Genomic DNA, 24,834 nt, shown 5'->3' with positions numbered 1-24,834 from the left:
AGAGTCTTATGTTTAATGTGTCCTGTAGAAAAGAAACTTTCAGAGTCCTATTGGATGTGCCATGTAAGGCTGCAAGCAAGAATCCTACTCTAGCCAATTTAAGCAGAAGGGAATTCATTGAAAGATTATCAGAACCTCACAGAATCCACAGGTAAAAGGGAACTATGCTAGAACCAAGGCAAGTCTAGAGGTTAGAATATGGTCTAATTTATAGCAGGAACAGTCAGGTTAGGAGCTGAGGTAAAACGTCTGTTCAAAGTTCAGATGCCAGAGAAGGCACATCTGATTGGCATGAGACTGTATGCCATGGGACAGAGACAGTTTATCTCAAAAAGAAATCAGAGTAGATGAGGAGCTGGATATTAAACAACAAAAGAGAAAAGCAACAAATGTTCACTGCACCATGAAAAAAATGAACAAGAATGTACTTGAATGAAGTTCTAGAAATGTTAGAATACTGAAAGTACTGAAAATATCAAAATACTGAAAGTTGTACTCCAAGAATGAATAATATTGCCAATTGGAAAATTCTAGAAACCATCCTAATATTCTGTCCTTCAAACTGGTAATCAGGTTTCTACTTTATATCCCCATGTAGTTAGCCTGTTTCATGCCACCATTATCTCTTACCTAGATAATGTGATAACCTCCTAACTTGTCTCCCTGTATTGATCCTCTGTCAGTCCGCTTTCCACACTGGAGCCAAGACATTCAATACAAATAAGATTTTGTGACTTCCTAGTTGAGTCCTCTTCATCACTCATGGATAAAATCCAAACATCCCACACAATCTGGGCCCTCCTTGCCTCTCCAGGCTCATCTCTCACCATTCTTAAAGTTTCACTCCTTTCAGACTGAAGCCCTTTGCCAAAATAGAGCAGGGTTGCCTAGAACCCTGTTCCCTTTAGTTCTCCATTTCTTAGGAGGTCTTCCTCTCAGAAGTACTTCCTGAACTGCTCAAGCCTAGATTAAATGTACCTTCTAAGTGTTTGATAAGCAGTGTTTCTCAGAGTGTAGATTGGTGATCTGCAAACTGCCAGTCTGTGACAAGATAATTACAGAAAGTAGAATTGCTGAGACATTATTTTATTTTGCCAAAATAATAGCAATGGATTAGAAATTATTATTTTTTTGGTGAGGAAGATTGGCCCTGAGCTAACATCTGTGCCAATCTTCCTCTGTTTTGTATGTGGGATGCCACCACAGCATGGCTTGATGAGCAGTGTAGGTCTGTGGCCAGGATCCGAAAGGGCAAACCCTGGACCGCCAAAGTGGAGTGTGCAAACTCAACCACTATGCCAATGGGCCACCCCCTACTTTTTAAAATTGGTCCTTCACCACCTAGTTTGAAAAACACTGTTCTCTGGTACTCTAATATTTTTATCAAGATACCTGCTGAGTTGCAATCTATTCTAATTTTCTATTACCTTTTTATATTCCCTCCTTTGATTGTAAGCTTGGAAATTTCAGAAACAATGACAAGTTTTTAATGGGAGCCTCAGAGTGCATGGCACATGTAGGCCTTAAAAATACTTTTTTAGTGAATGAAAACTAGTTTTAGAGAAGCAGTGGTAGAAAATATCAGTTTGAAGTCTCTGGATATTCCAGCTAGCCATCTCGGCGCAAATCATTTTTCCCCAGTCAGATCAAACCATTTCTACAGGATCAAAGAAGAGATTGAGGAAGTTCTTTAAGGAGTAAAAAGAAAAGTGTTAAAAATTTGAGTTGTTCCTACAGTCTTTGAACAGGTGATGGAATTATAAACCTCCTCAGCAAAACAAAAAAAGCACAGTATTTATACACAATATCACAGACTGGTTAAGAATCCATGCTCTAATTTAGTGATTTCAATACTTTTGGTCTCAGTACCCCTTGACACTCAAAAAATATTGAAGTCCCCAAGAAACTTTCGTGGGTTATATATTTTCCATGTTTGGAAATGTCCATGTTTTATTAGAAATTAAACCTTTTTTAAGTCTAGAAAAAAAATACAGAGGCACATCCTCCATTAGCTGTAGCCATCAGAACAATGATGTAAGAACATGTCATTTAGCCTCTGGAAAATCTGTTGAGAATCTTTCTATAAGTACATCGTAGTAGTTCCACATTTGAAATTCCAAATTTGAAATTTTCAAGGAATGACATTTTGCAAATGAATGGTTGCCAATTTTTATATATATATATATATACACTTTATACATATATTTTATATATATAAAAATTTACATGTATATATTTATAGAATTAGTCCCACATAAGGAGTATGTATATATCACTCACATAAGACTGGGCTAATTTTATTTTTATTAGTCATACTCATCTTCCTCATCTTCATCTTCCTCAGTTTCTTCATTTTCCTCAGCTGCAAGTTCAGCTGCTGCTTGTGCAGCCCTGAAAGCCTGCTCCTCTTCCACACTAGGGTCATCCATTTCTGTAATTTCTGGTCCGCTGGGATATTCTTGATAAACTGGTGGTGGAACTGGAGGTGTGTAGCTGTCTGGACTATATTTATGACCCCAGCCTATGTAGAAGTTTTCAAACTTTCTGTAGGTTAAAAAAAATGTAGATGATCATTATATAATTTTTCAGTAAGAAAAGTTGATCCTCCTTTTCTGTAATGATAGAGTAGTTAAGAATATCATAGTCCCATAATTTTAAAACAGTACATTTAAAATGTGTTAGAGATGAAACATCCCTAAATGATCCTCCCACAGGGGATTACTATGATCCAAACTGCTTAAGCGGATTAAGAAAACCGTGGGGCCAGACCCTGACAAAATGTACCATATACCTAGACTGTAGCCTTTCATCATTTAATTATTTTCAGCAAAACAAAATAACTAAGTTAAAAAGTTACTACCTTCCTTAGAGTTAGAATTAAAAAGTTGCCAGCCTAGCAAATGCTTGGTCAGGTGAAGTCTTGCTTGTGGTTAAAAAGCTATGTATGACTTTTCAGGTCCAACCATGGGTGATTACAAAGGCTTTACCTGGCAGGCCTCACCGGAAAATGCCCTCCCTCCACCCCAGACTTGGTGCCCAGCCAATGCACTGCAGTCTTCAAGGGCAGTTGCAGTCAAGGACTCGGGCGTCGTTGGCCTGTCATGCTCTTCACATGTTTGTGTTCCTAACCGTAGTGCCTTCGTTCCTAGATCTCTTGATCTGAGGCCTTCCCCAGAGGTCTTCAGGCACCTCTGCCAAGCCCTCCTTATGGGGGCTGGGAGACGGAAACGAGAAACCTTAAAGAGACTTTTTCCCACTCTGACTCAGTACCCACTACTTTTCCCTAGCCCTCCCTGCCTTCCTCTCACCCCCAGGTCCATAAAACTGCAAGAACCTTACGCCTGGGACTCCCTCGTCAGTGAGATGACCCCCACGTCTTCACCAATCCACCTGACCTTCCATGGGTGTGTCATTCCACGGGGAAAATGGAATGGAGGAATCAGTGCTTTCTTTTCCTTATACCATCAAGTGAGTGATTAAAAGCCTAATGCTTTCATATTTGGCTTGTTGCATTAATGGCTACTCTGACATTTGGCAGCTCACTTCCTCTTCAGCTCAGCTGAGCTTCTGATACTGAGCTATTAGATAAGAAATGGAAGCATAAGACAAATGGAACTGTATGCTCTGGGTGAGTGATAAAAGGATATTTAGTATCCTCTTGATCCTAGTTCTGTTGAAAGTTATAGCCTAAATAGTACATATTTTTAATTATCTTTTATCAAGATGTCCAACAAAAATGATGTGACATTTAAGCTAATTTAAACACTGCTTAGAATTACCTCCATTAAATGAATAAGTCAATTACTCAAGTAATCATAGAGGAAAAACCATATTTTACCTCCATTAATTGGATAATTCAGATGAACAGGCAAAAGTCCGAATTAATCTTCTAAATTTGATGCTTTACTGTGTAATACAGATGTTGTTTGAGTAAATTTTATGCCACACACACTTGGCATGCCAAAGATGAGTTAAAACAATAGTAGTGTAACATTCCAATAATAACTTAAAATTTCCAGAACTTAGTGATCACAATAATAGCTTCGTAAGTTGTCAGATACTTACTTGCCATTGGAAAAGGCATATGCTCCAGGCCAAAGATTGGATCTAAGGACAGCAATAGCATATTGAGGAATGAGGTTGGAGGATAGCCGTGTTGTCCAAGGCGGTATATTCTGGATCTCTGTCAACCAAAGAGAAATCCAAAAGCTTACCTCCTAAAAAGGCACGGATATACTGTGTAACAGAGAAGTTATTTTTATAAATCTTAAAACACACACTTGACATAGAAAAGTTAAAACATCAACAGCTTAACATAAAATGAGGACATATTTTATGAACATTGTGGAACAATGCAATTTGAATATTTGTATACTATGACTATGTCATGTGTTTATGGTCTGAAGACTGACACGACAAGAGTGATACACACGATAACTGTCAGCATTTCCAGTAATAGCTGCAGCCAACTTACGTTTCCCCCCTGCATCACACTGCAACCTGTCAGAGAAAGTTGGTGGTGTGGCCAGCTATGTTCTTTACTCCCCACCATATACTACAATGTGTGTGTGTGTGTGTGTGTGTGTGTGTATGTATATCACATACATATATGTATGTATATAATGTGTATATAATATACTACATATAATATAGTGTACATTACATATAACATGCCTATATGTGTATAGTATATAGTTGTGTAAAATTACCTAAATCTTCAGAGATTGGTGTCAAGAGAGGAGGCCCTACTTCCTGTCCTATGTAGTCAGGCTCTTCTTTTTCTTCTTCTTCTTTTTCTTCGTCTTCTTCTTCTTCTTCCTCTTCATTTTTTTGTACGGGGTTGAACCAATTACAGCGACCCTGGGTAGGAATATTGCAAGATTTTGTAGTTTAATGAGTACCTTAAAGTATCAGGATATTCATTTGGATTGACGCAATTTTCTGCACTAGGTCCTACTGCGTGGGAATTCAATCATTCATTCAACATACATTTGCCAAGTGCTATTGATCTATGTTATTTCAAGCAAAAAACTGTACTATTTATTTCAAGAATTTTCCCACTTCTTGAAGTTATAGAACATTTATATTTTACAATGAACAGAAGCTTAGTGAAAAAGGTGATAATGCATTTTACTAACTTGTGGTAAGATACAAAAGAGGTAAGATGCTATTGTTATTATTAATAACAAAAATTAAAATGTATTAAGATTAGGTATGGAGTTTGGGGTTATAATTTCTCATTTAATTAACTCTGATCTAGCATTATGTAAGAATATCTCTTAAGTAGATCAAAGTGTAATGAAGATTTTCTACCTGCAGATGAGGGAGTATAGCAGAATGATTCAGAGGATGGACTCCGGATCCATTCTGCCCACTCAGATCTGACCCTGTTGCTTATTAGCTATATCCCCTTTGTCACATTTCCTAAACTCTCTGCCTCAATTTCCTCATCTGTAAAATAAGGAGAATATTAGCCTTTCATACAGTTGTGAGGATTAAATGAGATAGTACATATAAAGTGGTATTAAGAACCTGGCAGAATAGGTGCTATATAACTGCTACATAGCACCATTTGCTTGTTTTTGTTTTTGTTGTAATCTTGTATTGTTCTTGGCGTATAAGCTCTACGTATTGTAGAAATAGAATAAGAAAATGTTCCAAAATTAATAAGCCCATCTATAGTCAACATATAAAAAATAATTTCACAACACACATAAATCTAAATGCTTACATAACTTGTCAAATACTCCATGGAAATATTTTGTTTCTGTTTGGAAATAAAAATCTGTTTGAAGATCTCAGGTCTATACTACTTGCAATTATATAGTACTCTGTGTTTTTACTTGATTTTTTAATGGTCTCTTTCTCTGTCTAGAGTCTGAAGGCCTTCATTTTGTATACATGTGTGCATTGTAGACAGAATTCAATAAATATTTGCTGATTGACTGATAGATTGAGAATTGCAAAGCCCCTACCTGAGGGAGAATATGTTGTACATGATGAACCCAATTGGATAGGGATTCCACTAGATCAGTCACTTGAATGCCTTCAAAGTCAGGGTTTTCTTCAAAGCTCTCTCTCCCGCCTTCCACCTCTTCCTCCTCCTCTCCTTCCTCTTCACCGAACTGATAGAAGCCTAGAGGGCTGACATGGGTCCCTGCTGAAATTCTGGCAATTTGTGCTCGCAGGTAATTGCTCTCATTTCCTGGGAAAGGTGGGTAGCTTATGATGGGAGTATCCAATCGCCCTGTGAAAAATTTCTTGATTTTTCTTGCAATAACAATTTGTGCAGGTGTAACCGATGGCAACTTCACCCACGGCCCTCCTGGTTCATTGCAAACAAAATAGACATATTTGTTGGCACCCGTTCTACTTTCTTCTTTTGGAATAGCCTGTGGGGCCTTGTATAAGGACTTTGGTAATTCATCTTCATCATCTTCATCAGCTTCACTGTCTCCATTGTCTCTCTCTTCGGTTACATCTTCCTCTTCCATCTCCTCTTCATCTTCTCCCTCACGGAATTCCACTTCAGCTACAATATAATTCATTTCCAGACCCAAGATCTTGCCCCAGAAACGGCATCTTTGGATTGGGTGGGCGTCAGTAAGCTGCTTGAGGGCAAGAAATATGCGATAAGTCTCATCTGTGCCCAAACCAACTCCAGCTTGTTCAAAATAAAAAGCTGACTCCATTACATTTGGGAGAGAGTTTTCTGCCTGGGAATACAAATGCTGTGGTTAACATTTTATCTATAAGAGAACTGCTTGCTTCCCTTTTCCTTTGTAAGCATCTTATTAGCTCTACTTTCTCCATCACTTCTTTGACATTTCTTTCAAGATTTAGATCAAAACTCTGATAATAACTGAATTTCAATTCTTCTCTCATTGCTTATAAATGTAGCTTCTAGTATTGTCTTGTACTCATCAATATATTATAATAGTTATCTTGTATGTGTGCATGTTAGGCACAAATAATTTAATACTCACTGTGAATAATAAAAATTCAACATCCCCTTTTTATAAATATTTAAATGGCCCCTTTACTATCCTGAAATAATAAAATATACATAACCTACAGACACATATATAGTTAGAAAAATGTTTATATATATTACTATATTTTTTCTAAATAATAAATATTTCTTATGTACATATGGTAGTTTGTAGGGTGAATAAAAATCAATATGGTACCCTATATATAGGGTGATATATAGGACAAATAAAAGGAATATATAATAAAATAGTGCTCAGGCATGACTGTATGTGAAGACATAATTTAGTCAGATATTTGCCTTGACTTATAATAACTTTGGATTTAAAATAAGGAAGAAAATCAGAAATAATTCCATAAAACATACAGAAAAATGAAAAAGCAGAGTCTTAAATGGACTCTAGAAAAACATTTGTGAGAAAGTAGAAAATAACCTTATCTGAGGTAGGGATCACTTGCAAATTTTAGACCTTCAAGATGGAGAAATTGAGAGCACTTTGCTATTCTTACAAATGATCTGCTCTTATTTATATTGTAATTTTAGTGTCAAATAAGGATAGTGACTTTTTTCAATCCTCATCTCTTTGATGTAGGACTGTAAGACTCTTTCCATGGCATCTATTATGCCACTCCCTCTTGATCCTACTCTGTAACAATTTCTTCTTGGTTTCTAATTGGTTCCTTTTTCTTAACTGAGCCCTAAATATTGGTGTCCTGAAAATTTCCGTCATCTCATCACTCAGTACTTCAGAAGCTTTCTTCCAGACCACCTCAAGTGATAAAGTGGTTGTTTCAAATTCACCTCTCACTCTGATTTTTCTCCCATGTTCCACATCCATATTTCTAGCCACCTATGAGAAATTTCAGTCTGAATAGTCTACATATATGTCAAGTTAAGACTGAATTCATATTTCTCTCATAGTCTTCTCTTTTTTTCTACATACCCTATCTTCACCAATGACATCACCATCCACTCAGTTTCTCGGACTGGAAAATTCAGTTATCCTTGCTTCTTCTGACTCTCTTGACTTTCATATTTAATTAGAGTCCTATTGATTCTACCACCTAAAAAGCTGTTGGCATTATCCCTTCCTCTTTAACTCATTTCCACCATACTGGTCTCCACTCTGACTACTTGTCCTGTCACAGGAATCTTCTAATGCTCTCCTCCTTGCCTCTGATCTAACCTTTCTTCTTTCATTCTCCTCAATGCCACTACCAGAGTTATCTTTCTAAACCAAAAGTCAGACCGTGCTATTCTCTATTAAAAGCTTCTACTGACTTTCCATGGTATACAAGGAGGAAATTTCTTGTCAGTGCACAAAGAGCAGGCTGCCTTTAAGCACCTTATTTGCTTCATTTCCATTACTCAATCCCTCAAACCCATACTTTCCCAAACATTAAATAATGTTTTTCGACTTTTTATTGTTCTTTTTGCCCAGAATTTTATTCCTTATAATCTTTACCTGGTGAACTTCTACTTATTTTTCATGACGCAAATGAAACACCTCCACTACAAAGCCTTACCCAATTCCCAATAGCAGAGGTAGTTGCTCCATTCTGTCTCATAGGTTGTCAAAACAATATAATAAGAATTGCTACTATTCATTAAGTTCCTAGTATGTATCAGACCCTTGATATATAGTACTTCCACGCCTTAAGTTGTTGCCATGTGATTATCTCTGAGGCTTGGAAAGGTTTACTCACTTAAAGTCACACAGCGAGTAAGTGATTGAGCTAGGATTCTGGTTTTTCACCAAGGGAGGCTATCTATTATTGTGCTAATCAAATAACTTTACAGTCTGTTTTGCCTCTTTGACTAGACTGTGAGCAACGTAAAGTCAGAAAATTCTGCTTCATGTGTATATCTCAGTACCTGGCATGCAGTAAGTAGTCACAATGTTTGTGAATTAATGAGTGAATGAATAAATGAATGCTAAGACTAAGAACAGGAATTCTGGTGTGGCCAAAGACAGGAATACAAACATGAACATTCCATATATACATATGAGTCTGAGACAGAGTCAGTTACATAGGTCATATTTCAATGCTTCCAACACCTGCCTGTCTTCCTGTTCCTGCATCTTTCTACTCTCTGAAGTGTAGCTTTTAATCTTCATCTGATAATTCAGCTCTTCCTGGCTCTAAAATCAATCCTAGGAAGAATTTATGGAATTTGGTTAAGGGGCCCAGATTCCAGGATCAAAACACCTCATTTATTTATTTGTGTTCTCACCCCACACCCTAGTTTTAGGATGCAGATCCCTACCTTGTAATAGTATGCCTATAGATAGTCCAATGCCCCATTCTTATACTGGAGTCTGGCTTTTCTATGAAAACTCCTCCATGAGAGTGTCTGCTTGACCCCCACATGCTGATTGTCCCAGATTCGTCATCACTGTATGTGGCTATATAACCAAATGTTTGGAGAAAGATATTTTCAGAAAAGGGCAGTTGATGTCGACCCCTTGACATTTATCACCTGTTCCTTCTGAGTACTCTGGATCCCACTGCGCCAGGTTGGGTCTCCCCACAAAGGTGCCCAAGCCCTACAAGATGTACCGACTGTCTAGATTCCTACGCCTTCTATCTTTTCCCTGACTGAACTCTCCTCCTTTTTCTGAAAATACCTTATTCCAAATATCCAATATGCAAGTATATGGACAGATTTTAAATAGTCTAGTGTTAGCAGAACATGGCAGCTCAGTAGATGTATGGTATAAATTTCTCAGTAGTATAAATTACAAGCAACAGGCACTTAGGAAACAATACTGGATACTATTTTGAAATATTTGGGGCTAAAATTTCTGTGATACAACTAATTTTATTCTTCTAATGATATCTTTTGATCTCTGTCACCAAATTTCTCTGTAAATATTTTAAACAATTTGTCTATAAGTTTAAACAATTTAATCTATAGAGATTAAAAGAAATATTTTATCCCTCTCTTCTTGTATTATTTCCTATTGACATATTATGCATAATTTTGATAGAGGAAGTTGCCTTGGAAGAGAATGCAAATGACATTAGAGGTCTTCTAATTTTTCTAGTAAATTAAAGGGAAAAATATGCAACTTGTTTTAAAGCCTAATTTTTAATTACCTGACATTAATTCATTCATTCAACAAATATTTAATAAGAAATGGCCATGGGCCAGATCTGTACCTGGCACTTTGGAGAATATAAAAGATGAGGAAGTCATTCTCTCTGATATCAAGAAGCTCAACCTCACACACATATAACAAACAGCTAAGTCTGTGAAATATTAAAGCACAATGTGAAAAAATAAGAAATTCTAAACAAGGAAATGTGTGGTATGAAATGAGGTTGTAAATACTATTTAGGAAGCTATAAAGGACAGTTGGTATGAATTTAAAGCCACACCTCATTCACCCCAAATAAAAACCTAAGACTGAACTATTCAAATTTATAGAAGGGACTTACTATTTCATCTTCTAGTTCTTGGTCGGCTCCTTCCAAATTTCCTTGGAGAAAAAGAGCCTTTTGCTTCTCTGCTGTTTCGTATATCGGAAGCATCTCATATTCATTTTGGAGTGTATCTAATTTTTTACTAAAATGTGCCATCTTCACGTCTTGGCTAATATTTTCAATGATGTCCACAGCATTTTCAGGACGCTCATCTAAGATCTTGGTCAGCATATTAGAAAGATGATCATATCTACCCAAAAAGAGAAAATTCCAGATAATAGCCATGTCAAAAGCATTTAAAGAAACATTTCATGCAAACTCAGTTAGTTGGCTTTTATGAAACTTTAACAACTCAAAGCCTTCAGAAATTTTAAGTGGATAAACATGGGTACTTCCACTACTACCAGAAAGAATCTATCCTAGAGTTTTCCTTAGGAAATGCCTCCAATATAAATATTTAACTTACTAAAGAAAAACATATTACAGCAAGATACATATTCCACATCAGGTACACTTTCCCATTTTATTTGAGATTGAAATCTCTTGGTTACATATTTAAAGGTGATTAACCTTTTTATTCTTTTGCCCTAACTTCTATTCCATCCCCTTGCCCTCCCATCACCAAATCCAATTTTATTGCTAAATCCTGTTGACTCTTTTAAGATATGTTCTTTTCCTTTTCATTTCCTAGGCCAGTTATCTACTTCAGAGTTTTTTAGACCCATAAGAAATACATTTCATGTTGCAACCCCACCCGCACACAACTGAAAGAAAAGTGTCATCAAATATTACTCACCTTGATTAAAATGTGATGCCCTCTAATATTTTTGTTCTATTCTATTTAAAACACTGCCCCTTGCTTTTTATTTCGTAACTGAATTAGTGAAACTGCTTCTGACTTCTCGTTAATTCATTACATTTTATACATAATTGCTAGGGTGTGCTTTTTCAAATACTAGATTTACAGCATGAACTTACTATTTTAGAGCCAAAAGTGTCTATCAAAGTGCTCTTAGGTTAAATAGAAGCTCCTCTGTCCAGTGTGGAAACTTGCAACAATTTCCTCTCTGGTGGGTAAACATTGTTTCTCTCCAATTTCATCTCTAATAGTCAGTTCAGTCTGAACTTCTGCCCCAGTGAGATAAATCTATTAAAAATCACTGTCATATAGTTGCTAAGTCCTACCTGAGAGCCTTTGCTTGCTGTGTCCCATGTACATCATTTCTCTCAAGAAATAATTTAAAATGCGCTTGGTCCTCAAAGCCTTTCACTCAAGTCATTCCTGCATTCTTCCTCAGTTTAGAAAGGGCTTTTCTGAGATCAATGAGACACTGCTATGTAATTGTGTGCGTTATATATTTCCCATTCAGCAGCTGCGTTACGTTCTTATATGGCCCAAATTAGGTTTTTGTTTTTGTTTGTTTGTTGTTATTATAATATATCTCTTCCCATTATTATAGTGAAACAAAAAAGATGCTCAATAATTGCCTACTTTTTGTTAATTAACCCTAGCCATTATTTTTTGTTTTTTTCTTTAATATCTGGATTTATCTAATGGATCTTAAGAATGTCAGAGAAAAATATCTAGATTACATGGGCAACCAATGTGAAAGGCAGTTTAAAAATATTATAGACAAAGAATATTTCCTTATTTCCCAAAATACTGCTATTCCTGTAAATGAGAAGAAATGTTAGGACTAGGAGTTTGTTTAAAACTTCATCAAGCTTCCTTAATATTCGTTTAGTATTGAAACTCGTGGAGAAGTCTTCAGACTAAAAATATTCTTTCTTATTAGGCACCAGCTGGGGTTGTAACTGGAGTCTTTGATTTGCTCCAATAGGGGCAGTGTATGCCATGAAATCAAGAACTCTAAGTCCAAATTTTTATTTTATTTTTCAGGTTTTAATATAATGTCTATACATGCTTTCTTCATGTTTGTTCAAGCAAGATATTGCATCAGTGTTTTTCAGACATCCACACCTGAAAATGCCTTTGTGTCCAATTATGAAATATGTTTATTAGATTTTAATTCACAATGATAGCTTTTTCAATTTGGAGTATTAATAACTTGTTTTAATAGCATGGCAGAAAAGGAGGAAGTGTTTCTTTTCTCTAGGCTATTTATTCAACAGTGTAAAAACCAATATCAGATCTTGTATTTTAATCAAAGATTGTTTTAATTGCAACAACAAAAAAGTAGCTTTCATGGCTGTCCAATAAGATCTGCACATAAGAGATGGAGCTAAAGTTATTCTTTACAAAGCAGTTTTTAACTGCAGGCTCTAAAGTACTTAGAAGATAATAATGAATATGACAGTAGATATTCATTATTACCTCAGAGACTCAGCATTTGGAAATAAAATTTAGATATTTAAGTAATATCAGTTATAAAATAATTCAGTAAAGAACATTTTCCCATTTTTATGTTTTTGTATTCAGTTTTAAATTGTTAGTGAACTTTCACATATTTCTAATGAGCTCTTTTGGAATTTTAACAAAGTTTGTGAGTTCATGCTTGTCATTTAACACAGGGCATTATGACAAGAAGTTTATATCAGAATTCAAGTAGAAGCCACTACTGAGTAGCATATCAAGTCCTCGAAGCTTAAGTAAGTTGTAGTTTAAAACAGTAACTTAGAAATAATATTTTAAATTGTCAATCTCAGGTTTTGTGAAAGATTTCTCATATTAAATGTTGTTTTCAGTCTTCAAGCCTTAAAATTATAGGGACCAATTCTCCTGGTTTGCCCAGGACTGAGGGGTGTCTCAGCATACAGAACGTTCAGTGTCCAAATCCAGACAGGGAAATTACTGTAATAGTTTGTCTTGCCAGCACTGGCCTGGGTGGGACCTCAAAGCCAAGCCATACAAGGTCTAGAATGCTGGATGAGAGCCGTGTGCTCCCGTCACTGGTAGGCAATTGCTTTTTACAAGCATCTTAAAGAAATACTTAGACTTCACTATCTTTATGGTCTCTTTCAAAACCAAGATTCCATAATTCCTAGCTCTTATTTCTGTGTGCTAAGGGTCTTTAAAGAAGCTAGCAGAATCCCCACCAGTGATCTAGTTTGAGTCCTGTGATGAAAAGTTATTAAATCACAGACTTTTCATATATATTTCCATTCACCCAAAGAAACACACTCTCACACAGATACTCACACCCTCTTTTCTTTGCCAAACTTTTCTCCCTCTCTCTTTTTTTTTCCTTCAAAACTTACAGATTCAAGCCCGACTTGCTACTGGTCTTTAGTAGGTAAGCCTTAGCATTCTGAATGGCAATCTCAAGCATGTTGGGGGTCACTTCAGAGGTCCCAGGTTCAGGGTGATCCAGATCATAGTTGCTGTTTGAGTCTTCCTCCTGAAAAATGTCAAGTCTCAGCTCTTTTAGTTTAGAGTTGTTATGGCTCGCATCTTTTGGTTCATGAAGGTGATGTTTGGTTTGCTGAGACTGTTGGAAGGTGTTTCCCTCTGATTGACACTTTTGATGAGGAGCTGATTCTCCTTTATCAGATGATTGTTCCAAATGGTTGGAATGAGCTGTCCGAGCTTCAGGAATCACACTAGTGGTCTTGTCTGACTTCCATGGGGACCAAAGGTCCTGTCTGGCCAGAGCCAGGGTAGAAGGAGTGGAAGTGGGTTCCTGAGGAAAGGAAGGTGGAGATGATGCACCTAGTCCTGTGAGGTCATTCAGAGGCGTGCTGGTTCGAGACTGGGAGCTCTGAGGAGGGCTGCTCCCGGGCTGGAGTCCAGTTTCTGGCCCCTGCTCTGACTCCAGGGGCTCAGGTAGCCCAGGCACAGGATCTTGGGAAGAAGCTGCTGTTATTTCTTCCCATGGCTGCTCTGCTTCCTCAGGTTCTTGATTGTCTTCCTGCTTCAAGGAGGTCAAGTCTTCCATGGAAGTAATCAAGAAAAAAACAAAGTTCTGGATGAAGGGGGAGTGCCGAAATGGAAGGAGGCAACGCAGTGCAGTCGCTTTGCTGAGAGCTGCTAAGGGATTTCTGCGTCTTAGTTGCTCTGCAAGTTGCAGCGTCCTATCTCCATAGCAACCCCAGGCAAGTTTCCTCTGAGAGAAACTAGGCACAAGGGTCACCAGGATTCTAGGGAGGAGACAAGAAAGATGAAAATCCTAGATTTGTGATTTGGTGGAGGCTCTGCTCCTCTTCCTGGCTCAGCCAATCTGACCTGCAGTTGATCAGTCCTTGTTGGAAACCTGAGAACTTGTCAGTGCGCGAGCACAAAGGAGGAGGAGCTGCGACTCTGCACCGGAGGATCTGATAGTTTGATTCAGATTACACTGTGAGGGGCGAATTGCGCATGAGTGGAGAGACAAAGCATTTACAGAATGTGTGTGTGACTGAGTGAAAGGGACAGGGAGAGGGAGGGAGGGAGAGAGGGAGGGAAAGACCTGAGGAATCTTGAGGTGCAGATGACAATGAGACTCCAGTGTGCAGACCAGGAGAGTCCAAGACTCACATTTAGAGAGCAAAGATGTCTTATCTGCATCAACCAAACTCGGGAGACTTTTGGAGAATAAACAAGGAAGTCCTGATTTTCGCTTTTTCCTCTCATATAGAATCTGCTGGATGAGTAGGCAGAATATTACCTTCAAGGAGAAGGCAGTGCAAAAGGTTACCCAATATTGACAGTTCGTGTGTTACCTGTTTTCTAATAATTGAAATTCAAATTAATGCTAAAACTACATTGGCATAATATAACCTTTTTTTGATAATGTAAATGTGAATTCATAATTTTCCAGTATTTAAGGTCATGGCTATGACTATTAACTCATAGTATTCAGTCTCCACAATGAAGAAGATACAGAGGATGGGACCATATCTGACCTTGACTATAAACTATAAATTAGTGGAGATCTTTAATGTTAATTTGTTCTGTATCTTTCTTTTTTTAAATAAACCAACTAATACGTGGTATTTGGCACTTTACATTGATACAACTTCCAATTAGCAAGACGTTGGTCATATATTCTAACTTCATGGAAGAACATAGCACATACCTCCCCTCACCCCCAATTTGGTAGGAGAATCACAGAGCCCTTAAATAATTTGACAAAAGCTGTGAACCTTTACCCTTCCCAAAATGCACGTGTGTACACACAAAATGTTGCATACAATTTCTGCTGGTTCAGGGGCTCCTTGAAGTCAGATTCCCCAGATTAGAACTCTTGGAATAGATTCAAAAACTAAATGAAAGTTGAACTAGAATTATCAATTGGGTTTTGTTGTAGTTGGTGCAAGGGTTGAAGGGGTTAGCATATTTTCCCCTATATAGTTCTTTTCCTCCCTCCCTTGCAGCTGGCATGATATGATGGAGGGTTTTTCTTGGACAGACAAGCCAAAGAAGGGTGGTAGGGCCAGGAGAAAAGAAGAATGAAGGAACAGCCTTAGTGCTTGCTTATCTCTCCTCTTTAGGAGAGAAGCGCAACTGAAAGGAACAACGTAAGAAAATGTCCATTATTATTCCTGCTTCATTTCCAGCCCAAAGCTCTATCTAGAATTTGACTTAGTAATCTTAAAGTTGCTTCTCATTGTTTGTAGAATAACAACCGGAGCTCTTAGCCTACTTACCTTCCCAACTTCACCTTCAGCCATTCTCCCCTGTCTTTCTGCAATCTAGTCATCCTGATTTTTCTGTCATTTACTGGAATATTCCATGTGTCTTCCTACCTTAGACCAATTGCACATTTCCTCTGCCTTAAATGTTTCTTCCAATTCTTTCACTTAGTTCTTTTCCTTAGGAAAACCTTCCCTGGTCCCACAGACAATCTCAGTTTCCCTTATTATGTACTGTCATAATACTCTGCACTTTTCATTCTTAGTGTTGATCACAATTTGTCATTACAGCGGACTCTGAGTTTTACCTCCAGAAGCCCCACTAGACTCTCACTATGAAGATCAGAGAAAAAACGTCTCCTGCTTCTGGCAGGGGGAGGAGTAAAAGTAACCATTTAAAACAACTCCCAGAGCTCTCTGTTCTCCGTAACAGGGCCTGCCCTTAAGGGAAACTATTTTACCAGAGCCTAACCAAGTTTTACTAAAGTTGGTTTATGGTATTACTGAAGCCTAACTGACCTGAGGAGAGATACCAAAATGTCGCCCCCTTTAACCTTCCTGTATCACCTAAGGCTGGGGAAGGCAAAGGAAGCTGAGAAGCCCTTGTGAAGGTTACACCCCAGGAACACAGATAAAAGACTGAGATCTAATGACAGGACTATGGAATGTTCTCCCCACCACCACACCTTACCACAACATCAACAGGACTCCTGTATAGTAACAGGGGATTATGGGGACTGGCTGTGTGGCCTAGTGGTTGAGTTCCGCGTGCTCTGCTTCATTGGTCTGGGTTCGGTTCCCGGGTGTGGACCTACACCACGCATCAGTGGCCATACTATGACAGTGACCCACACACAAAATAGAGGAAGATTGACAGCAGATGTTAGCTCAGAGTGAATCTTCTGTAAGCTGAGAAAGGCACAAAGATGTGGAGACTACACAATATGCTACTGTACAAGCAATGGATCATTGAAGAAATTAAAGAAGAAATCAAAAAATACCTGGAAACAAATGAAAATGATAACATGCCATACCAACTCATATGGGATACAGCAAAAGCTGTATTAAGAGGAAAATTCGTCGCAATACAGGCACATCTTAACAAACAAGAAAAACCCCAAATAAGCAGTCTCAAAGTACGTCTACATGAACTAGAGAAAGAAGAACAAACAAAGCCCAAAGTCAGCAGAAGGAGAGAAATAATAAAAATCAGAGCAGAAATAAATACTACTGAAACGAAAAAGGTGGTAGAAAGGATCAATGAAACAAAGAGCTGGTTCTTTGAGAAGATAAATAAAATTGACAAACCCCTAGCCAGACTTACAAAGAAAAAAAGGGAGAAAGCTCAAATAAACAAATTCAGAAATGAAAGAGGAGAAATAACAACAGATTCTGCAGGAATACAACGGATTATAAGAGAATACTACGAAAAGCTATATGCCAACAAAATGGATAACCTAGAGGAAATGGATAAAATCTTGGACTCCTACAATCTCAAAAGCTCACCCAAGAAGAAGCAGACAATTTGAACAGACCAATCACAAGGAAAGAGATTGAAACAGCAATCAAAAACATCCCAAAGAATAAAACCCCAGGACTAGATGGCTTTCCTGGGGAATTCTACCAAACTTTCAGAGAGGATTTAATACCTATCCTTTTCAAGCTATTCCGAAAAATTAGGGAGGATGGAACACTTCCTAACACATTCTATGAGGCCAACATCACGCTGATACCAAAGCCTGACAAGGACACCATGAAAAAAGAGAACTACAGGCTAATATCACTGATGAATGTAGATGCAAAAATTCTAAACCAAATTTTGGCAAACATAATTCAGAAATTCATCAAAAGGATCATACATCATGATCGGTTGGGATTCATACCAGGGACACAGGGATGGTTCAACATCCGCAAATCAATCAACGTGATACACCACATCAACAAATTGAGGAATAAAAACCACATGATCATCTCAATAGATGCAGAGAAAGCATTTGACAAGATCCAACAGCCATTTATGATAAAAACTCTGAACAAAATGGGCATAGAAGGAGACTACCTCAACATAACAAAGGCCGTATATGACAAACCCACAGACAACATCATACTCAATGGGCAAAAATTGAGCGCCATGCCCCTGAAAATAGGAATGAGACAAGGATGCCCTCTATCACCACTCTTATTTAACACAGTACTGGAGGTCCCAGCCAGAGCAATCAGGCAAGAAAAAGGAATAAAAGGAATCCAAATAGGGAGGGAAGAAGTGAAACTCTCGCTGTTTGCAGATGACATGATCTTATATATAGAAAACCCCAAAGAATCCATTTGAAAACTCTTAGAAGTAATCAACAACTACAGCAAAGTTGCAGGGTATAAAATCAATTTGCATAAATCAGTAGCATTTCTATATTCTAATAACGAACTAACAGAAAAAGAACTCAAGAACACAATACCATTCACAATTGCAACAAAAAGAATAAAATGCCTTGGGGTAAATTTAACTAAGGAAGTAAGGACCTATATAATGAAAATTACAAGGCCTTTCTGAGAGAATTGGACGATGACATAAGGAGATGCAAAGACATTCCATGTACATGGATTGGAAGAATAAACATAGTTAAAATGTCCATTCTACCTAAAGTAATCTACAGATTCAACGCTATCCCAATCAGAATCCCAATGACATTCTTTACAGAATTAGAACAAAGAATCCTAAATTTCATAAGGGACAACAAAAGACCCCGAGTTGCTAAAGCAATCCTGAGAAAAAAGAACAAAACAGGAGACATCACAATCCCTGACTTCAAAACATACTACAAAGCTACAGTAATCAAAACGGCATGGTACTGGTACAAAAACAGGTGTGCAGATCAATGGAACAGAATTGAAAGCCCAGAAATAAAACCACACATGTATGGACAGCTTATCTTCAACAAAGGAGCTGAGGGCATACAATGGAGAAAAGAAAGTCTTTTCAACAAATGGTGCTGGGAAAACTGGAAAGCCACATGGAAAAGAATGACAATCGACCATTCTTTTTCACCATTCACCAAAATAAACTGAAAATGGATCAAAGACCTAAAGGTGAGACCTGAAACCATAAGGCTTCTAGAAGAAAATGTAGGCAGTACCCTCTTTGACATCAGTATTAAAAGCATCTTTTCGGACACATTGCCTTCTCAGAGAAGGGAAACAATAGAAAGAATAAACAAATGGGACTTCATCAGACTAAAGAGCTTCTTCAAGGCAAATGAAAACAGGATTGAAATGAAAAAACAACCCACCAACTGGGAAAAAATATTTGGAAGTCATATATCTGACAAAGGCTTAATATCCATAATATATAAAAAACTCTCACAACTCAACAACGAAAAATCAAACAACGCGATCAAAAAATGGGCTGGAGACGTGAACAGACATTTCTCCAGAGAAGATATACGGATGGCCAATAGGCACATGAAAAGATGCTCATCATCACTGATCATCAGGGAAATGCAAATCAAAACTACACTAAGATATTACCTTACACCCATTAGAATGACAAAAATATCTAAAACTAATAGTAACAAATGTTGGAGAGGTTGTGGAGAAAAAGGAACCCTCATACACTGCTGGTGGGAGTGCAAACTGGTGCAGCCACTATGGAAAACAGTATGGAGATTCCTCAAAAAATTAAAAATAGAGCTATCATACAATCCAGCCATTGCACTACTGGGTATCTATCCAAAGAGCTTGAAGTCAGCAATTCCAAAAGTCCTATGCACCCCAATGTTCATTGCAGCATTATTTACAATAGCCAAGACGTGGAAGCAACCTAAGTGCCCATCAACAGAAGAATGGATAAAGAAGATGTGGTGTATACATACAATGGAATACTAAGTTGTAAAACAGAACAAAATCATTCCATTTGCAATAACGTGGGTGGACCTTGAGGGAATGATGTTAAGTGAAATAAGCCAGTTAGAGAAGGATAATCTGTGTATGACTCCACTCATATGAGGAATTTAAAAATGAGGTCAAAGAGAACAGATTAGTGGCTACCAGGGGAAAGGTGGGGTGGGGGGTGGGCACAAAGGGTGAAGTGGTGCACCTACAACACGAATGACAAACATTAATGTACAACGGAAATTTCACAAGATTGTAAACTATCATTAACTCAGTAAAAAAAAGAATTACACAAATATGTAAAACCAATGCAGAGGAATTTTTGATTCTTTTTGCCCTGCATTTGCTTATTTTAAACTTTGAATAATGCATAAGCACATTTCTTTCCTTAACTTGATTGTGTAAATTTTGGGTTTGGTTATTTAGAGAAGACAAATTTCCTGCTCCTTAACTTACAGACTATTTTTTAATTCCCAGCTCCCTATTTACCAAGAGAGAAAAGCCATGTAAATATGGGACTGGTGGAAAGATTATTTCCATAGCACCCTTTCATGAACATAGTCCCTCAGGTTGCAGCTCAGTCTGTCCCTGATAGAATGCTTCACAATGGTTCTCTTTATTTGCTTTGAGGAGAGAAGAAGAATTGTTGTGACAATGAAGTAACGCCAGGATCCATCACCCACTTATGTTTACCATCCTTCCAAAGGCCTCCAATACCAGGATCTATCTTTATTTCCTCATAGAATTTTTTTTCCTTCTCTTTTATCATAATAGCTCTATAATAAGCTGGCTAAACAGGAGCCACTTTGGTTATTTCTTCTTTGTGGAAAAGCTTGAATTAAATGACAGGGTTGCTGGATCATCTGACTTGGACTTGGTTGAGTTATTCATCCATGTATAGTTGGATCAACAGAATTAAGTTGTTTGCAATAGTAAATCCTCCCATACCCCACCACACACACACTTTACTGACCCTACTCCAGGCTAGGACACAATTTAAAGCTAGAGTCTTCTACCATCTAGAACAAAAATTATTCTGCAGAGAACAAGATCAGAGAGAGAGAATTGATCCAACGTTGTCCAAGATTTGGAGGAAATTATCTGTTTAATGGGATGCTTCTTATTTAGGAATAATTGCTCTGAAGACGATAGATGATTCTGTACATCAGTAATTTTGTGGGAATTATTTGGATTTTAAAACTTTAACACTATTCTTTGTTTGTACACATATACGCTCTTCATAGTCTGCTGTTCACTTGGAAATCCGTTCCTAATTTTTAAACTGATAGTGGCAATATTACTATTTTCTTCTTTTTAAAAGAAGTAGTTGCATTAACTGATAGGCTCCTGGGTTTCTTCACTTCCATAACCATTTTCCTTTCATCCTAGACTCCTCAGGGGACTTTCCTGCATACTGTTCTCAAGTCAAGCTTTTCCGTTGGTATCTATCTTTCACTGTCCACACACTGACCTCTAAGCACACTGAACTGCTTGGCAATTCAGGAAAGCAACCTGCTCTCCTTCCTCATCTTGTAAGTTCTCACAATCCTAATTGTTTTCCCAGGAAGAATTTTTCTTCTTTGTCTGCCTAGTTACTTTTATTTCTCCTTTAAGACTTCAGTCATTGAACAAATATTTATTTCATGATTTCTGTGTATCAGGCCCTGTCATAGAATAGTAAATAGTCAAAGTCCCTTTTCTCATAGATCATTTAGTCTCAGCACGAGTGTGGAGAGAGGAGAGATTTTAAGTAAAAACATGAGTAAATATAGAACTTTAGACTACAATAAATATAAAAAGATAAATGAATCAATAACACTGTAACTAGGTGACGTAGCCTAGGTTAAGAAATCAGGGAAAGCTTCCTGCAGAGAATATGGAGCTGGGTGAAAGGCCTGTAAATCAGGAGTATTGTGGCACCGTGGGAATTGACAGGTGCAAGGTGGCTGTAGAACCGAGAATGAAAGGGACAACAGTATGGGCTGATGCTGCAGCTGGACCTGGGCCAGCCATCCGAGACTTTTTAGGCCCTAACAAGTACTGAGGTCGAGGATACAGGATTATATGTATCCATTCCACCAGAAAAGGTGACTTTTAATGTATTTAAATTTCAAAAGCTACCGTGATGTTAAAGGAACCCAGTGTGGAATTTCACTTGTGTCAGATGGATGCATCTATATTACAGACATATGTCATAACCCAACTGAACGGGATGGGAAAAACAGATCTAATCTAAATAACTTTAGAAACTAGTATTTTGTCTAGGTACTATAATTCTGAAGACAAAAGAACTGAATACCAACAACATGCTACAGTTGGTAAATTTCTTTCTTATGGAAAAATAATCTAGCAATTCTGAAACTACTTTACATGTGCAGTGGGGTTGAACAAATAAGCAAGTATGTTGTGGGTATAGGCTTCTCACTGTGAGAGGAAGAAGAAATATTGAATGCACTCTCTGTACTACCTTTGAAAATCTTCTGTAAATATCTTGTCGATGAAAATAATCCATAACCAATCTATAAATGAAAATTTGGGACAGTTTATTCTGAGCTAAAATGTGAGGACCATGGCCTGGGGCCTTTCTTCCCAAAGGAAGAAAGGGCACTGAAGAAGTGGGGTGTACAGAGTGGTTACATACCCACAAAGAGGATGTTTCACATATCATTGAAATGTCCCTTTGACAATAGTCACGAGACTGCTCTGTTGGCACAGCGATTGATGGACACAGCAGGTAGGTCTGCTGCCTGGGTGGGCACAGCAGGGTGGCAGGTCTGTTGTCTCGAGCTGGGTGGTCACAGGTGAGTGCAGCCATCAGTTCCTAGCCTAAGGAAAGATGCTTATCCTTAAGAAAATCCCAATGTGGGGGAAGTTCCACCTTTATCTTAAGGGCATTTGTTCTTGCCACAGTAAATGTTTAAAGCAGATATGCAATGCATGCTCCATGGCCATGACAGACCCTTTTGGAAAAAACAAAGTCAGGCTGAATTAGGTTTACACCAAATGGCTTCCTCATATACTCCAATATATCCTCTTGTTTGCCATTTCTATTTGTCAATCTTATTTATAAATGAAAAGTTTAAAAATAGGTCTTGATATTCTCCAGCTTTGTTCTTTTTCAGGATTATGTTGACTATTCTATTTTATAATTTTTATTAGGAAATAGTTTAAGACTCACAGGAAGATGCAAAACTACTACAGAGAATCCTGGTATTCCCTTCACTAAGCTTCCCCAATGACCATTACTTCCTTAAACGTAGTTCATGATCAAAAGCAGGAAGCTGACATTGGTACAATACCGTTAACTCAAATACAGTCATTGTTGGGATTTCAGCACTTTTCACATGCAGTTGTTTTGGGTGTGTGAGGTGATTAGAGATCAAGAAACTTTATCAGGTGTAGATTCATGTAACCATCAGCACAATCAGCATGCAAAACTGTTCATCTCCACAAAGAGACTTCTTTGTGTTGCCCCTTAGTAGTCACATCCACCTCCCAACTGTAACACCTGAATATCACTGGTCTGTTCTCCATCACTAAAATATTGTCACTTTGAGAAAGTCATAAAAGTAAAATCACAAGGTACATAACCTTCTTTCTTCACTTAGTATAATGCCTTTGTAATGATCCAACTTATTGTGCTTTGTTCATGCCTTTTTATACGATATATATATTTCTATCCATTCACCTATTTAAAGACATTTGGGATACATCCCGTTTTGGAATATTACAAACAGATACTATGAAAATTTATATACAAGTTTGAGTGTGAATATGAGTTTTCTTTCTATAGGATAAATGCACAGCAGTCAGATTGCTGAGTTGTATGTTAACTGTATGTGTGACTTCATAAGAAGTTGCCAAACTGTCTTGCAAAGTGGCTGGACCATTTTGTATCTTCACCAACAAGGCAGGAGAGATGCATTTACTCCACCGCTGCCAGCATGTGGTATTGCCAACATTTTGAAATCTACTCTTATAAGTGTGTGCTGGTATCTCATAGTTTTAATCTCCATTTCTGTAATGGCTAATAGTGGTACACATCTTTTCAAATGCATATTTGGCATTCTTTTATCCTCTTTGGTAAAATACCTTTCAAGCCTTTTGCCCATTTTCTGATTGGAATGTTTGCTTTCCTTCTGATGAGTTTAGAGAATTCACTACACTCTGGATACAAGTGCTTTGTCAGGTATGTGATTGGCCGATATTTCCTCTTGGTCTGTAGCTTTCCATTTCATCTTCTAACAAGATCATTTGCAGTGCAAAAGCTTTCTTTATTTTGATCTAGCTTAATTTAGCATCTCTTTCTTTTATGGATCATGGTGTTGGTGTCAACTAAGAACTCTTTGCCTATGCCAGGATCATGAATATCTCCTCTAAAAGTATTACAGATTTCCGTTGTATGTTTAGATCCAGAACACATTTTGAGTTTAATTTTATAAGGTATGAGGTTTAAGTCAAGTGTCATTGTTTTCGCCTATGATGTCTAATTAATAGAACACCATTTGTTGAAAAATCCATCCTTCTCCATGGACTTGCTTTCCTCCTTTCTCAAAATTCAGCTGGCGTACTTGTGGAGTTCTATATATGGAATCTCTATTCTGTTCCATTGGTCTATATGTCTATTCTTCTGCCAAAACCATGCTGTCTTGATTAACTGTTGCTCATAGGAAATCTTAAAATTGAGCATTAGCTTTTATATGGCTACAAAGAATCTTATTTGGATTTTGGCAGGAATTCCATTAAACTTATAGGTTAATGTGGCCAGAACTGACATCTTTACAAAGTTGAATCTTGCAATCAATGAACATGGTATATTGCTCCATTTAATTTAGTTTTCCTTGATTTCTGTAATTACAAAATTTTGATTATCAACATGCAGACTCAGTACATGCTTGCTTAGATGTGCATCAAATATTTCTCTTTTTTTTTGGAGCAATTGCATATGGTACTCAGTCT

The 24,834-nt window shown here is 37.5% G+C and overlaps 1 protein-coding gene across 2 annotated transcripts; it reads right to left on the bottom strand.

The window, feature by feature from the left end:
* Nucleotides 1–1,906: 1,906 nt before the first annotated feature.
* On the bottom strand, nucleotides 1,907–14,701 carry RSPH4A (radial spoke head component 4A). 2 transcript variants are annotated; one of them, XM_001504137.5, is made up of 6 exons: nucleotides 13,639–14,701; nucleotides 10,435–10,669; nucleotides 5,976–6,716; nucleotides 4,710–4,860; nucleotides 4,066–4,183; nucleotides 1,907–2,544 (listed from the first exon to the last, which is right to left on the bottom strand). In XM_001504137.5, the coding sequence occupies exons 1-6, from the start codon at nucleotides 14,313–14,315 to the stop codon at nucleotides 2,307–2,309; spliced, it is 2,160 nt and encodes a 719-aa protein (XP_001504187.2). In that variant the 5' UTR covers nucleotides 14,316–14,701; the 3' UTR covers nucleotides 1,907–2,306. The 2 variants fall into 2 exon arrangements, with proteins under 2 accessions (XP_001504187.2, XP_023506734.2); XM_023650966.2 differs by having other exon boundaries at nucleotides 5,976–6,608; nucleotides 13,639–14,631.
* Nucleotides 14,702–24,834: the final 10,133 nt, after the last annotated feature.

Source organism: Equus caballus, chromosome 10 (genome assembly GCF_041296265.1).
Source record: "Equus caballus isolate H_3958 breed thoroughbred chromosome 10, TB-T2T, whole genome shotgun sequence".
NCBI classification, from domain to species: Eukaryota; Metazoa; Chordata; class Mammalia; order Perissodactyla; family Equidae; genus Equus; species Equus caballus.
The sequence above is the reverse complement of the archived record's forward strand: the minus strand, read 5'-3'. Positions and strand labels throughout refer to the sequence as shown.